Source organism: Stegostoma tigrinum, chromosome 42 (assembly GCF_030684315.1).
Source record: "Stegostoma tigrinum isolate sSteTig4 chromosome 42, sSteTig4.hap1, whole genome shotgun sequence".
Classification (NCBI taxonomy): domain Eukaryota; kingdom Metazoa; phylum Chordata; class Chondrichthyes; order Orectolobiformes; family Stegostomatidae; genus Stegostoma; species Stegostoma tigrinum.
Window position 1 is genome coordinate 7026426 of NC_081395.1, and position 14333 is coordinate 7040758.

Below are 14333 nucleotides of genomic sequence, written 5' to 3' on the forward strand. Positions count from 1 at the left end.
AGATCGGCCTATCCCCTCTCCTGAGGAGATTTGATCAAGGGTTGAGGGGTCCCTGTAGTTGCTGGGGAAGAAAATGTTCCTGGTATAGAGTCATACACCTTGAAAAGAGGCACTTTGGTCCAAGTAGCCTGTGCTGATCACATTCCCAACCTAATTGAAGAACTGAAAGCTAAAGGGTGCGGAGCTGAGGCATGTTACTTTTGACGGTGATGAGGGAACTTTCTCCAACTTTAGTTTCTCTCTCCTTTCTGCCTGCTCCTCCACCTCCCAACCACCCACAGCAACCACCCACAGAAAAACAAAAGTCTGCTGACAGGACCTGGGAACGTGCTGCCTCTGGGTCTTTTGGCTACTGGCACAGCTCGGGTGAATTTGCCTGCTGTCTAAGAGCAACTGAATTGTGCAGGCTGTGGATGGGGTACAGCAGCCAGGCAACACTTGTGCGGAGAGCCAGGGCTAGCAGGCTGTGCTGGAACAGTCGCGGTCGTGTTGAAGAGTTTGCTGCTGATGGGTTAGTCTGGGAGATCTCATCATTACAGGATGTTTTTGCTAATTTTAAGATTACCTAACAGGGGCAGGTTGCCTGCTCTGTGTTGCTATTCCCTGTGAAATTGGCTGCTTAGGAGCGAGCTAATCAAGGTGCTTGGGACAATTTATGGGATTGATAGTGCCAAAGTATTTCCTGGAGTACAGCAAGTCCAGAACAAATGTATGTAAAAATGGCAGTGGGATGATGCTGTGGAGCAGATAAGGTGGTGGAAGTCTGGAGCTGTTGCCCAGAAACTCATACGGGGCCCAATTGAAAATGGTTTGATTATCAAGCAGTAAGCACAAGGATGGTGGAGTTTGGATACAGATCAGCCCTGAATCAAACAATTGTGGATGCTGATCACCCGTGCCTGAACATTCTTCCCCACCCCGGCTCCCTGGCTGTCTGCCCTTTGACCTGCTCCTGACCTGGTTAGAGCTCTGTTGGTTCTAGCATCATGGCCCCACAGGACTTTTGGGTTTTAGTCACAGCTAGGGACCTGCTGTAGGCTTGGCTGCGGTCTGAAGCTGGGGAAGGGACACAGAGCAGGCAACCTGCCCCTGTTAGGTAATCTTAAAATTAGCAAAAACGTCCTGTAATGATGAGATCTCCGAGACTAACCCATCAGCAGCAAACTCTTCCTGACCTGGTGTGCAGTCCCAAGGAGGGAACTGATGCTGTGAACTGCTCAGAAATGGGCAGCTTGCCATTTGCTGGGAATGTTTTCCATCTCTGATCTGGAATGCAGCTTTTTTGTGTATTAATTTGGCAACATTAGCTGATTTGAGGCTCTTGTGAAAACGTGGCTGTTCTGAGCGGGCACCCCACCCGGGATTGTTTCCGAGCTAAAGTGACTGTTTATTGTAGTTTTAACTTTTGGGGGAAAAAAAATCGGAAGGGAGGATTGAAGGGATTCAGTGCAGCAAGTGTAAAGCAATACCTCTGGTCTAGCCTAACCTTCCCACTCCCTCCCTTCCTCTTTGTGACAGCAGCCCCCTTCAGAAAGCTTGCTGGTCATCACCTGGTTCCTCAGCCTTGCAAAATTCTCAAACTTGATCCCTTGAGGGTCTATTTCTCCTCCCCTTTCCCTCACCCTCTCCCCAGCCCTCCATCTTTGCGCTGTTCCAGTTCTGACCCCAGTCTCCAGTAACACTTGGTGACTGTACCTTCAGCTGCATAGAGGTGGGCTCTAAACTCTGCGATTCCCACCCAAAAACCCTCCGCTCTGTGCCTTTTTAAAATGTTCCTTAAAACAGACTTCTCGGTCTGAGCTTTTGCTCAGCCGTCTCTAACGTCTTGACCTGACACTCTTGTTTTAATGTTACCCTGAAGCCAGTTGGTTTGCCACATTTCCCAGTTGGTGCTATATGAATGCAGGCTGTCGATGTAAGGCTGAGCTTGCAGGGCTGTATGCACACGTGCTGGCAACAGCTTGCAAGATCAGAACACAACCAGAATTTGACGACCAAGCTCGCAGCATCTCTAAACAGAAATCAGTTGTTTTGGTTCAAGTAGCCCTTCATCAGAACAATATCTGCTTGAGGTAATCTCCCCTTGAAACCATGATTTATTGAATTTGTGTTCTCTCACCAGTTAATGTAGTGTGGCAGTCCTGAGCACTGTCAGTGCTTTAACTACTCCAGCCAGCTGTCAGCCTCTGTTTTCCACTTGATCTGTTCTCAAGATGCTGTGCCTCCTGGGGTGGGATGTTGTGCTCACTAGCTCCTGTATCATAGACCAGACAGAAGCTGTCAGGTTTAGAAATACCAGGAATGGGTGGGGGGGTGGGGATGCCTTTGGTGGTGGGGTGGAGATGGGATAGTCTGATTGCTCAGCTGATAACCTGGAGTAGAGGTGGAGTCTAGTTGACCCAATGTTGTGGGACTGTTTCTGACTGCCTCCTTTCTCTTGCCTCCTCAGGTTTAATTGCGCGCAGCTGCCAAACCCAGTCCTGGAGAGTATCAGCATCATCGACACCCCGGGTATCCTGTCTGGAGAGAAGCAACGGATCAGCCGAGGTAGGGGCACAGCCAGCATGGCATCACAGCAGGTCATCAGCTGGAGAAGGGGGTGGTGACCAGACCACCTCTTAATGTGGGATAAATATTGTGATCCAGACGGGACATTCCCTGTTCTTGAATGCTGCTCAATTGGGAATAGCTGTTGGAGGTTTCAGTGTTGCATTACTCAGTGCATGTGCAAGAATGCCAAATTTATTCTCAATTTATTCAATCGGTCAAGAGAGTGGTTTCCAGTCGGTGAAGGTATTGCTGTGGGAAAACTCCCCAAGCATGTAGGTAATTTAAAAAAAACTTGAAATTGCTTTTTTGTTTGCAAAGAAGACTTCTGTGTGGTGTTTTAGGGTTAGTGTAATTATCCACATCTCAAGTTAGTGTTTTTTAAATTAACCAGTTAGCCTAGTTGCTAGTGATCACTAAGCAGGTGTTTGATTTCAGAATCAAATGAGAGGTGTGGAGTTTGCACATGCTGGGGTCCTCTCTTAACCTTCAGATACTGGCCTGAAATGGTCGTCTTGTTTCTACAGAAGTCAGTTGTTCAGCACAGAAACAGACCCTTCAGTCCACTCATCCATACCAACCAGGTATCCTGAATGAATCTAGTCCACTTTGCCAGCATTTGGCTTGTATCCCCCTAAATCCTTCCTATTCATGTATTCATCCAGATGCCTGTTAACTGTTGTAATCACCACCCTATGAGTGAAAAAGTTGCTCCTAAAGTTCCTTACCGGAAAGAAAGCAAACAAGAAACAAGGCTTATGCAGTCACTTAAAGGTGGGCCACTTCTGCTAAGGACTTGCTGCCCTGTGGTGGTGGACCAATAAAGCGACAACTGGCAACTCCTTCCCTTCCCCTCCCCTCCGTTTTTTTGTTTAACTTTGCATGTTTGGCCGTTTCACCGCTCGCACAAGTGTTGCAGCCTGATCAGATTGTCCCCAAGTTCTAACCGCACAATGCGAGCTGTCTCTGACCTTCAGAACATGCAGTGACTGCACGGAGTGAGACTCGTTGTTCAGGCTGTGCCTCACATTGTGATTAAGACAGCCTTTGGGTAGTCTGCCTTAACTCTGTCCTGGTTTTGGTCTGTCTGCATGGTGTCACAACGGACCTGCTGCGGCTCTGCTTCCTCTAGGCTTCCCGTCAGCAGTTGTGGGCTCTGCACGCTGCTCCAGAAGGTCCCCTCCGCTCCGCCCCCCCCTCTGCTCCGCCCCCCCCTCCGCTCCGCCCCCCCCTCCGCTCCGCCCCCCCTCGCGCCCCCCCCTCCTCCGCGCCCCCCCCTCCTCCGCGCCCCCCCTCCTCCGCGCCCCCCCCTCCTCCGCGCCCCCCCCTCCTCCGCGCCCCCCCCTCCTCCGCGCCCCCCCCTCCTCCGCGCCCCCCCCTCCTCCGCGCCCCCCCCTCCTCCGCGCCCCCCCCTCCTCCGCGCCCCCCCCTCCTCCGCGCCCCCCCCTCCTCCGCGCCCCCCCCTCCTCCGCGCCCCCCCCTCCTCCGCGCCCCCCCCTCCTCCGCGCCCCCCCCTCCTCCGCGCCCCCCCCTCCTCCGCGCCCCCCCCTCCTCCGCGCCCCCCCCTCCTCCGCGCCCCCCCCTCCTCCGCGCCCCCCCCTCCTCCGCGCCCCCCCCTCCTCCGCGCCCCCCCCTCCTCCGCGCCCCCCCTCCTCCGCGCCCCCCCCTCCTCCGCGCCCCCCCCCTCCTCCGCGCCCCCCCCTCCTCCGCGCCCCCCCCTCCTCCGCGCCCCCCCCCCCTCCGCGCCCCCCCCCCCTCCGCGCGCCCCCCCCCTCCTCCGCGCCCCCCCCCTCCTCCGCGCGCGCCCCCCCCCCCAGTTTTAAACAGCAAGTACTCTACCCAATTGTGAGGGATCTACCAGTTGTTTCTCTTAGACAGTGCTCAAGTGTCTAAGGGCTGTCAAGGCCATCAATGTGTCCTCTTCTCGTGACTCAAGACTGTTGATGGAAATCTGGAGTTTCCCCTTCAGTCAGTAATTAGTAAGTAAGGAGGAAACAAGGCCGGCATTGATAAGAACTGAATTGTTTCAGGTTTCTTCCAGTAACTAAGCTGTTCTTTGTTTAATAGCGTATCAGTCTGTTGCCATTCCCTATAGTTAGATTTCTTTCTATTTCCCCTTATTTCTGGGTTTCGCATTAACTTTCTCTTTCCCTGGCTTTTCTGGGTGCAGCTGGTTTGGTTTGTTGCAAAGAGCACAAAATCGTAAGTTGTGCGGTGAATGTGTGTTGATTAGTGAGGGGATTGCAGTGCCTGGGGCCACGCTTGCTGATTGGCCACTGTCTGGGACCTCCTTCACCAAATTTTTTAAAAAACCCACCCTCGGCTGCACCATTGCAGGGTTTCACTGCTGCGTCTGTGACTCAGGCTCTCGCGCCTCCACGAAGCTGCCTGCAGGTGTTGAGTAGCTTGGCGGCCAGGGAGCGGACGTGCGAGCTGTGCATTGAGCTGGATGGCCGGTTCTGCTTGCGCAGAGCCAACCAAGGGTAGAGAGAAAATATCTCCGTTCCAGTGGCAGTCACCAGATCGCTACACCCCCATTCTTGTGGCTGGTCCAGCCCTGGTGCCTGTGGTTGAGGAGAGCAGGCATTTTTGGGGAAATTCTGTTTGCATCAAAAGGCTCAGGAGGATTGTTTGGATGGGGTGTTGCTTTCCTCTGGTGTTCAGCCCGAATGCAATGATGGAACCATGTGAACAGGCTTGACATACAGAAGTACTTTGTCATCTCATTTTCAATTTGCTCTTGGGTTCCCTTGAAGGTGGTAAACAGAACAGTGAATGAGCTATTTCTCATGGTCTTGTAGCATAGTAAATTTTAACGAGACTAACGTTTTATTTCCAATTAATGAACTTTAAAATATCTCAGGCCTATAGGATTTGAAATTGACTCTCCTGTCCTGGTGTGTTAGAGAAACTAAACATCTATTTTTGTTGGTGCACCAGATGCCAACAGTCCCCATTCAGAAGGTTTGGGGTTTTTAGCTTCAGTGATCTCAGCTAATCAAGCTGCTCAGTTTTACAGCTTGAGTTTTTGCTCTTGGGTTCCTTTTTCAGTGGTGTTTAACATTTACACACCTACCTTTTTCATGTTTCTGCACCGAGCATTTCCCTTTTTGAAATGTTGCCTCAACCGCATCTTCATTTTTTTGTTTAAACAATTCTGGTCCTTGTTTTCAAATCCCTCCCTGTCTGCCCCCCAGCAATGTGGTTCTCTCTGCTCCAGTTCTGGCCCCTTGTGCAGCACAGTTTTAAACAGCTCCCTTTGTGCTGACAAGGTCTACAGCTTCCTCTCCTTAAGGCATTCTCTTAACAAGAGCTTGTACTTTTCATCTCCAGTATTTCTCTGGGTGCTGCATTTTGTTCAAAGGTGCTATTTCTGACCTATAATTTGCCTCAGACACCTTTTGTTTACAGGAAAGCTGTAGCTTTTCATAAATACTGCCTGTCAGCCACGGAAACACTTTTGACGTGTCATGCCTGTTATAATGCAGGTGAAAATGAACCGGTTTACCCACAGCAAGCTCCCAATGACAGCAAAGTGTTGCCCAGTTTTTGTATTAATTGAGGCTCACATTTGAGCCTCAGACTCTGGAGGGCACCTCCTGCTTTTCAAAATTCTTTGGCTCCTGGTAAGCTAAGACCACAGTCTAATATTTAATTTGATAGCACCACTGGGAGCGCTGGACTGCCTTGATCCTGGTACTCTATATGCCAGCCTGAATTGGTCAAGGCTGGTATGGGCCTTGAGCCTGGACCTTTGACTCAGGTGCCTGCTGAGCACATCTGGCGTCAAGGGTATGTCTGACTGACTTTAGTTCACTGCATTGCCCTACAGGGTGTGTAACTGTCTGAAAGCACAGCCCTTTCTGCCTGCTGGCAGTGGTTTGAACATGTGTTGGGTTTTGGGGTGGGGAAGTGGGAATAGTAGGAAGGGGGAAGGGATATTAGTGTCCCTATGAAGGGGCCCTTGTGATAGCTGAGTGTGCCTGTCACTGAACTTCCCAACAAGGAATGGTGTCACTGTGTCTCAGCGTTGACATTGGCCTGTTTTATTTAGTTGAAGAAGCTTTGTTTTTGATCCAAAGGGAACTGGAAACTGAGTCTGCATAAATTTTACATCATCAGGAAGTGTGGCACACTCTGGCCTGAGTGCTGATTAGGTTTTTAACTCTTTGGAGCTGGTGGGAGGGAGTTCATTTGAACCAGTTGTATGGTCTTACTGTAGCTGGCGGTATCTTGCTCTATACTTCCTCCCTGCTCCCCCAACCCACAATGTACCAGATGCCTGGGAATAGGTGATGACTGTTGCCAGTCCCAGCAATGGCCTACCCTTGACCCTAAGGGGTGTTTTAAACAGGCTTCAGTTATCAGACAGTTGTGTATTCCAGCATAATCTCCAACAGTGTGGTGTACACCTGGGACCAGGGGAAGAGATTGCTAGAGAAACTCAGCAGGTCTGCTGGCATCTGAGGAGAGTTGACATTTTGAATTCGGAGTGATTTTTCAGAGTTTGAAGTTGACATGAAGTGAACACTCGTTAAATTAGCATTCTGGTCTCCCCGTGGGTGTGACCAGACCAGAGTTTCTCTGTAGGATGTTTGATTCCCACCATCTGCAGTATTTTAACTTCACTGGGATTACAATGAAGTGTCTGGAGATCTGAGAGAAAGTCACCCAAAGCCCTCGAGAAAATGGAGTACAAGGATGTGCATTTAAAATGCAGGCTTATTGTTGGACTGAGCCATCAGTGGACATGATGAATGAATGCCAAGGATACTGGCCTCAAAGGCTTGGCCATTCAGTCATCTTCTGCTCTAGAGTTGAACAGTACACAGTGCTGTATTTAGGTGGTGTGTAAAGTGGTATTATTATAGTGAGGACTTGGTATTGGATTGCACTGGCTTAAAAATGTTTAATGGATGCTGAACTCAGTTCAGTAGAATAGCTAGCCCACTTTACATTCTGTAATCCACTCTGTTCCGTGGTATTCCCTGTAATGCTGACAATTTCAGCTGTCTTGCTTTTCCAATGAGGACTGCTTCAATAACTGTCCTTGTATATCACTGGGAGACTGACACGGGGGGGATTGGCCTCTTTGTATATCACTGGGAGACTGACACGGGGGGGATTGGCCTCTTTGTATATCACTGGGAGACTGACACGGGGGGATTGGCCTCTTTGTATATCACTGGGAGACTGAGACACTGGGGATAAGTGTCTCTTGCAAAGACAGTGTGAAAATTGTTAAAGGATGAGGGGGAGACTTGTAGCTATTATTGAGGAACTCCTCTTGTGCCTGTATTGCCTTCAGCTCCCTGGCTAATGGCTGCTACCTTTAAAATTGGACAGTGTTAAAGGTGGTAGTAGAAACTGCAGATGCTGGAGAATCTGAAATAACAAGGTGTACAGCTGGATGAGCGCAGCAGGCCGAGCAGCATCAGACGAGCAGGAAAGCTGATGTTTCAGGTCTGGACCCTTCGGGGCAAAAAAAAACTGAATCCAGACTCGCAATGTCAGTTTTTCTCCTATGCTGCTTGGCCTGCTGTGTTCATGCAGCTGTGTGCCTTGTTATCTGTTATTGGTGCTTTGAGCTACAAAATGATTGATCGAGCTTTTTGTTCCCTTTCAGTGGACAGTGCGGTCTTGAGTTGAAGGTTGAGTTCAAGTCCCATTCGAAGAGTGAAACCCACAATAGTCCGCTTCTGGTGCCAGAACTGAGGGAGCAAAGTCAATACAGTGAATTTTCCCTGACCTGGCCCCCCCACACCCATCAGTTATAATATTAGAACAGATCTGCCTGTTAATGTAACCATGTGGAGCTTGCTGTGTAGATTGGTTGCTATGTTTTCTTCATTGGGTCATGCTGATGCAGATTATGTGGAAAGGGGGTTTTGAGAGATGTTCAGTGAGTAGTTCCTACCCAGACTGGGAGGAGATCTCTGCACTTGCCCAACAACAACATTGACAGGATATGAACAGTGCTGGCTTTCCCCTAGGTTCGCAGCCATCCCAGGGAAGGTGCTTTCCACCAGAATCCGTCATTCTGAGGGAGAGTATACCTAAATGAGATCTATTTCTCAACTTTTTGTCTGGAACATGTGCAGATAACTTTGTGCCGAGCAATGTGTAAACACTTGGATTCCTTTTTTGTAGCGAGTGATTTCTTTTCAGTCCTTCCCCCAACTCCACTCAGGATGTACATTTTGCAGACACTCCCAGGCAGCAGTGCTCTGCAGTTTTTCCACTGGTCAGTGGATTTCTCCCATTGCAGAACCTGCTGACTATAGACTAGCTGGCATGTTCCACACGCTGCATTTAATATGGTTTGGTGTCAGCCTCTGTTTAAACGGCTGTGCCTTTGCCAAGGTTGCTTTGTTTCCAGCCGAGTGAGTGTTTTCTGAAAGCCCTAATGTTTGCAGGCCAGGCGAAGTTAGTGGTTGCAGAGTGACAGTCCAGTGTTTTATGTGAACAGCACAGGCTGTTCAACTGTCAAGTGATGCTCTGAACTGCTTGCTGTCTTTAAAAATGTCTGCATTCCATTCAGGCTAAGTGTCTGTGCTACCCCTGGTGTGCAGACTGATTCTGGGATCTCTGGGAAGTGGAAATGTATATCATGGTTTATTCCCCCCCACCTCTCATACAGAACTGAGCCTGGTGAACAAGGAGGGGCAACCAATGATGTTCCACCTCTGCAGGTTGACCTGTCTGGGCCTCGCTCCCTCCCTGAAGTACGTATCTCCAATTTCAAAGTCTCTCCCTTGTTTTCAAATGACTCCCCATGGCCTGTTTCCTCCCTTTGTCCCCATTCCTCTGCCTCCATCTCTGACCCCGTACATTTTTGTTCCCTTTTCTCTAGCATTCCTATCACTACACCGCCAGCTGTCTTTGGTCTGGTTGGGGGGCGGGGGGGGGGGGGGGGGGGGGTGGTTGCTAACCTGTCAAATTCACTCCACAAACCCCTCAGCTGCTCGCCCTCCTTTTTAAGATGTTCCGCCTGTGTAAGGTCTGAGCATGTTTCTGGGTGCTTGCCTCTGTCTTGCTACCTGATCTGTTTTCCTGTGAAACGACTTTGGTTAAGATGAGTCCCTGGGGTGTTGGTTTTTGGTGCTGTCAGCCCTTTGCTATGCATTAATTAAAAGTTTGAGATTCTACCTCGTCTTGGAAATTTTGGGTAGGGGAATTCATGCATCCTGAGCCCTACAGTCTTTAACCAGCCTGTTGTCCTGGTATTTGCATTCCTGGCAAGGCTGTACAGGGGCTGGGAGAGATGGGCATTTCGGGCTGTTTGTCTGCTTTCAGTTTTGTTTTGATAGCTTTTGACTTGCAGGCCTCTTTCAACCTTGGTGTTTACAAGTCCTTTAGCTAATCAAGTATCAGCGGGAAGAAGATATTGCTGGCGAAACTCCGATCTGGCAACATTTGTGGAGAGCAAGACAGTTAACATTTCAAGCCCAGCTTGAATCAAAGCATTAACTGTCTCCCTTCCCTCCCTCCCGAATTCTACCAGGCCTGGGTTTCCCCAGCATTTTGTATTTCAGGGAAGACCAGAATGAAAGTAATGAGGTAAATTTGCACAGTGGAGATGTTTTTACTGAATATTTATACAACAGAGGCTTTTGACTTGAAGGACTGAGACTTGGGATAGATGGAAAAAAGAAAATTCAGGACCAATTCTGATCTGTCATCTGTCTTGGGATCCAATGGTCACCAGCACCTCCAGATTCATAGGCTCTGGCGTGTCACTGGGTTAAGCAGTGTAGGTTTCATTGAACAACCTGTTTCTCTCAAATGCGGAGGGTTTTGTACTTCTTGTTTTCTTGTGTCAATATCCATTCTGTGCTGAGTCTGGTGCAGTGTTGATCTTGCTGTACTTGCAAACACCACATGACTTAACTGTGAATTTGTTGTACATCTATTGCAAGTCACTGGGGATTTCTGTGTCTCCCATCTGTGGTTTAGTTGATGTATTAACTGTCCGCTCACTGTGGCCGGGAGCAGTAGGCAAAGCCTGTACTCCAAGCAGGAGAGGGCACTCCAGGATCACCAATCTACCTGAAGGAAACTAGCAGAATGTGGAGTCTGCTTATTGTTTCATCTGTCACTAGCTATGTCTAATCATGACTGATTCTGCAAAGCAGATCAAAGGTGATGTAATCACCCAGTTGGTCAAGATTTCAAAACTCCTGTGCATCTCCGGTCACTGGCATACAGAGGGAATGATCGGTACAGCTGATCTTGTGACCCAGGGCCGAGTTATGAAGCAAAATTCCACTTTCACTTTTGGGAGCCGAAGCTTTCTGTTGGTGTAGGCAGCCAGTGAGAGATCTAATCGCAGCATGAGGTTTGACAGCTGTGCAGTTAGCGCTGGTTAATCCCAGCGATATGGTTTTAAAGGATCTCGGCCATGGTTTATAATTCCATCCCTCATTGAAGATCAGACCTCTTTCACATGGTTGTTGTGGTGTTCTATGGTGATGACGGCCCAGTAGTTTACCAGAGACCAGCAAAAATGGCCAGACAGCTGATTTGACTTGACAGCTGTGCCACCTAAGAAATGTATTTGATTATTAATCCTATTGTTGCAAACAGTGTGCTCTTATTTTTGAGTCTTTCCCTTTGGGTATTTACCAATTTCCCTTTCGGAAGTCTGAATCTGTTTCCACTGCCCTTTCAGGTAAGGTTCGAGATAGTGATTTTTGCTACTTTTAAGGTTCTTGTGAAGATTTGTAGCTCGTTGTGGATGAGATCATTGACTTGGCCACTGAGCTGGCTGGTTATTGTACAAAGGTTTTGTTGACGTGCTAGGTAACATCATGAGTGTGGCTTCTGAGGTGATGTTGTTCTACACCCCTTGGAATTTATATGATCCAGTCTGTTAGGTTGGGTTGTCATTTCTGGTTTTGTTCTCCATAGGTTTGCAGGATGGCTTTTTGGAACAGCTTGTGATGGAGCCCACAAAGGAGCAGGCTATTCTGGACTTAGTGCTATGTAATGAGCCAGACTTTATAAAAGACCTTAAAGTAAGGGAACACTTGGGAAGCAGCGATCATAATATGGTAGAGTTCAGTTTGCAGTTTGAAAGAGAAGGCAAAATCAGATGTAATGGTGTTACAGTTAAATAAAGGTAATTACAGGGGCATGAGAGAGGAATTGACGAAAATCGACTGGAAGCAGAGCCTGGCGGGGAAGACAGACCAACAATGGCAGGAGTTTCTGGGTGTAATTGAGGACACTACAGAGGTTCATCCCAAAGAAAAGAGAGATTATCCGGGGTGGGATTAGATAGCCATGGCTGACAAAGGAAGTCAGGAAATATATCAAAGAAAGAGACAACCTATAAGCCTATAAAGTGGCCAAGAGCACTGGAAATCAGAAGATTGGGAAGGCTACAAAAACAAAGAGGATAACAAAGCAGTAAGGAAGGATAGGATCAGATCTGAAGGTAGGCTAGCTATAATATTAGATAAGATAGTAAAAGCTTCTTTCAATACATAAACAAATGAGGTGAAAGTAGATATTGGGCTGCTCTAAATTGATGCTGGAAGGCTAGTGATGGGAGATAAGGAAATAGCTGAAGAACTTAAGTACTTTGCATCAGTCTTCACAGTGGAAGACATTAGTATGCAACAATTAGGGAGAGCCAGGGGGCACAGTTGAGTACGGTAGGCATTACAAAAGTGCTAGAAAAGCTAAAGGGTCTAAAAATTGATAAATCCCCTGGCCCTGATGGGCTACATCCTAGAGTTCTGAGGGAGGTGGCTGAGGAAATAGCGGAGGCTTGGTTGTGATCTTTCAAAAGTCACTGGAGTCAGGGAAAGTCCCAGATGATTGGAAAATTGCTGTTGTAACTCCCTTGTTTAAGAAAGGATCAAGGCAAAAGATGGAAAATTATAGGCCAATTAGCCTAACTTTGGTAGTTGGTAAAATTCTAGAATCCATTGTCAAGGATGAGATTTCTAAATTCCTGGAAGTGCAGGGTCAGATTAAAACAAGTCAGCATGAATTTAGTAAGCGGAGGTCCTGCCTGACAAACTTAGAATTCTTTGAAGAGGTAACAAGTATGTTAGACCAGGGAAACCCAGTAGATGTCATCTATCTAGACTTCCAAAAGGCCTTTGATACAGTGCCTCACGGGAGGCTGCTGAGCAAGGTGAGGGCCCATGGTGTTTGAGGTGAGCTACTGGCTTGGATTGAGGATTGGCTGTCTGACAGAAGGCAGAGAGCTGGGATAAGAGCCTCTTTCTCGGAATGGCAACCGGTGACGAGCGGTGTCCCGCAGAGTTCAGTATTGGGGCCACAGCTGTTCACCTTGTATATTAATGATCTGGATGAAGGGATTGGGGGCATTCTGGCGAAGTTTGCCGATGATACGAAGTTAGGTGGACAGGCAGGTGGTACTGAGGAGGTGGAGAAGCTGCAGAAAGATTTACAGCTTAGGAGAGTGGTCCAGGAAATGGCTGATGAAATTCAATGTGCGTAAATGTGAGGCTTTGCACTTTGGGGAAAAAGAATACAGACATGGACTATTTTCTAAACGGTTAGAAAATTCACAAATCAGAAGTGCAAAGGGATCTGGGAGTGTTGGTCCAGGATTCCCTAAAGGTTAACTTGCAGGTAGAGTCTGTAATTAAGAAAGCGAATGTAATGTTGTCGTTCATCTCCAGAAGGTTGGAATATAAAAGCAGTGATGTGCTTCTGAGGCTTTATAAGGCTCTAGTTAGGCCCCATTTAGAATACTGTGTCCAATTTTGGGCCCCACACCTCAGGAAGGACATACTAGCCCTGGAGCGTGTCCAGCGGAGATTCACACGGATGATCCCTGGAATGATAGGTTTAGCGTATGATGAACAGCTAAGGATCCTGGGATTGTACTCGTTAGAGTTTAGAAGGTTGAGGGGAGATCTAACAGAAACTTACAAGATAATGTATGGCTTAGAAGGGGTGGATGCTAGGAAGTTGTTTCCGTTAGGCGGGGAGACTAGGACCTGTGGGCACAGCCTTAAAATTAGAGGGGGTAAATTTAAAACTGAAATGAGATGACATTTCTTCAGCGAGTGTGGTGGGCTTGTGGAATTCATTGCCACAGAGTGCAGGGGAGTCCGGGACGTTGGATGCCTTCAAGGCCGAGATCAACAAATTCTTGATCTCAAAAGGAATCAAGGGCTACCGGGAGAGTGCAGGGAAGTGGTGTTGAAATGCCCATCAGCCATGATTTAAATGGCGGAGTGGACTTGATGGGCCAAATGGCCTTACTTCCACTCCTATGTCTTATGGGTTTGTATGTGGGGTCTAATTCCACATGTTTGTGTTGTAAATTGAAAACCAGGCCCCTCGGAATTCTCCTGTGTCTGTGGTTAGCTTGAGCTATGATGGCCACGGTGTCTCGGTTAAAATGGATTTCATTTTCTGAGTGCACTGAGATGAGGGAAGGTTTGTCTTGCTGTTTTGCTGCTAGCTGGTGTTCATGTATCCTGATGGCTACTTCCCTTCCAGTCTGGCTGATGCAATGTTAGTTACAGTCAATGAAAGGTATTTGTAAATTGTTGGTCCTGCATGCCATGGGTATGAGCTGTTTGGTCCTTGTGCTTGTCATAGTGTGGCTGTGGGTTTGTGTGCTACCATGATTCCTAGTGGTTGTAGTTCTGATATTTTATTGATATAGGATAGTGTAGCCAGTGTATTGGGGTGTACTGTCCTCTTTGTGTTGTCTATCTCTTGGTCAGCCACAAAACTTACTACTTGTATTCCCCTTGTAATGAAGGCCACCATTCCATTATTCATACTGTCCT

General features: G+C 48.2%; 1 protein-coding gene across 1 annotated transcript in view; it reads left to right on the forward strand.

Moving 5' to 3' along the window:
• Window positions 1-14333, forward strand: part of LOC125449269 (EH domain-containing protein 1) — a 44323-nt gene that overhangs the window by 7714 nt on the left and 22276 nt on the right. The window contains exon 2 of the mRNA XM_059641512.1: window positions 2450-2547. Coding sequence (XP_059497495.1) covers window positions 2450-2547 — 98 coding nt within the window. The remainder of the gene's footprint in view (window positions 1-2449; window positions 2548-14333) is intronic.